The following is a 1,735-nucleotide window of genomic DNA, read 5'->3' as shown; positions in this document are numbered from 1 at the left end:
CACTGAGACTCAAGGTGGATTACTCAAGGTCGGTGCATAGGAGCTTTCCTGACCATCTCAGCTAGGCTACACTCCAAGCAGTTCCACATTGTCATTTTTGTCACTCGCTTGTCCCTATTGCTTTGGGTCCCTTTTCCACATGTGTTTTGCTCCCTCTGGGACTATTAGAGAGATCAAAAAACCTGGCGGGGGGGACCCTGAAGCAACAGAGACAAACGAGTGACAAAAATGACAATGCGGAAGAGCCAAAAAACAACACTTGCCTATTTGAAGGGAAGATATTCCTCCCCAATATCTGGAGGGTAAAACTGAGGCTGTTTTTTAATTTTAAAATATTATTTTAATTAATTTCTGTGCTGCCTTTCTGTCTCAGGCACCCGTCCCACCCATTTTAAATGTATCTGTGAGAATGTTCTATCACACCCAATGGGATTTATGGACAAACGTTCTTCCCAGACAATGTTTATAGGTCTGAGCTGTTTGAGCATTTTCACAGTTGGTTCTAATAATGTTTTTTTTTACTTTGGGGGTGTTTCACTTGTGTTATGCAAGACAGAAAGCAGAAGAGAGCCATTTTACATTCAGGTACCCTGCTAATACTTGGTAGAAAAGGGAGGGAAAATGAACAGGGGGACTATACGTTTTATATTCAAACAAAGCAAGCTGATTTAAGCCATGCATGTGAAACACTATAAGGCAGAGTAAATGTTGCCTGTTTAAAAATAGACATCTAAACAAAAGTCATTCAGTGGGCCTGGTTTTGATTCTGCCGCTTTCAACCCCTGAGCAGAGTAGCTTTATAGAAAATCCCTTGCTGATATTTTTGGCAGAAACATGACAGTGTTTCATCCCCGAAAGCAAAACCAAACCAAATTTTAAAAAAGAAAGAAAAGAAAAGGAACAGCACCCACACAAGAAAACAAGTTTCAAGAATTGTCTTTTGGAATATTTTAAAGAAATGACTTGACAGAGAAGAAGGATGTGACCATTGACGTTTCCTCAGACTTAAGGAAGGAAGAAGAATACAAGACTAATATTTGGAAAGGTTTCCTCATTTCCATTCCTTACTCTGCCAGTATTGGTGGGATAGCAACACTGACCGGAACGGCACCAAATCTCCTTCTTTTGGGGCAGCTAAAGAGGTATGGGGGATGGGATTGATGTACTGGCACCACCAATAGCATGAGTTGTCAAAGTGTGACTCAGGAGCTGCACACGGCTCTTAATTGCTAAATATGTTGTGCCTGGGCGGTGTGGACAAAGAAGACTTTTGTAGTTAATATGTTGTAGCAATTTGACAGAGAATTTGATTTTGGGCTGTTTTGCATTCCTTTTGAGAGCGGAGGAAGTGACAATGACAGCCTCAGGGTGACCTGTGGATGGGGGTGGGTGGGGATAGGGTAGTTCCCAAAGGTCTACTGGAAGGAAGGTGGAACGGTGGTAGGTAGAGGTGAAAGTACTGCTTTAGAATGGTTTTTGGTGGAGTGGCTATAAGGTTCTTCTATGTGGTTCAAGGCCAGGCCAACAATTCTCTCTGGCAGTTTGTAGGTTCCGCACACAATGGAGCACATGAATGAGTCTTGGGCTCTTGTGCATTCTTTAAATAGCTGTAGCACATCATGTGTGATCCAGAATGCACATGTATATGTGTATGAACGTGAATCAGAATGTGATCCAGAGTGCACACATGTGTATGAATGTGATCTATCTATCCTTTTTTTTTTTTGTTTTATTT

General features: G+C 41.7%; 1 protein-coding gene across 1 annotated transcript in view; it reads left to right on the top strand.

The window, feature by feature from the left end:
- Positions 1-956: 956 nt before the first annotated feature.
- Positions 957-1,735, top strand: part of SLC13A3 (solute carrier family 13 (sodium-dependent dicarboxylate transporter), member 3) — a gene marked incomplete at its 5' end in the record, with an annotated part of 31,982 nt that continues 31,203 nt past the window's right edge. Inside the window, one exon of the mRNA XM_015425086.1 lies at positions 957-1,142. Within this exon, the coding sequence (XP_015280572.1) occupies positions 957-1,142 (186 nt within the window). The remainder of the gene's footprint in view (positions 1,143-1,735) is intronic.

This window comes from Gekko japonicus, unplaced genomic scaffold, assembly GCF_001447785.1.
Source record: "Gekko japonicus isolate JY-2015 unplaced genomic scaffold, Gekko_japonicus_V1.1 scaffold3109, whole genome shotgun sequence".
Classification (NCBI taxonomy): domain Eukaryota; kingdom Metazoa; phylum Chordata; class Lepidosauria; order Squamata; family Gekkonidae; genus Gekko; species Gekko japonicus.
The sequence above is the reverse complement of the archived record's forward strand: the minus strand, read 5'-3'. Positions and strand labels throughout refer to the sequence as shown.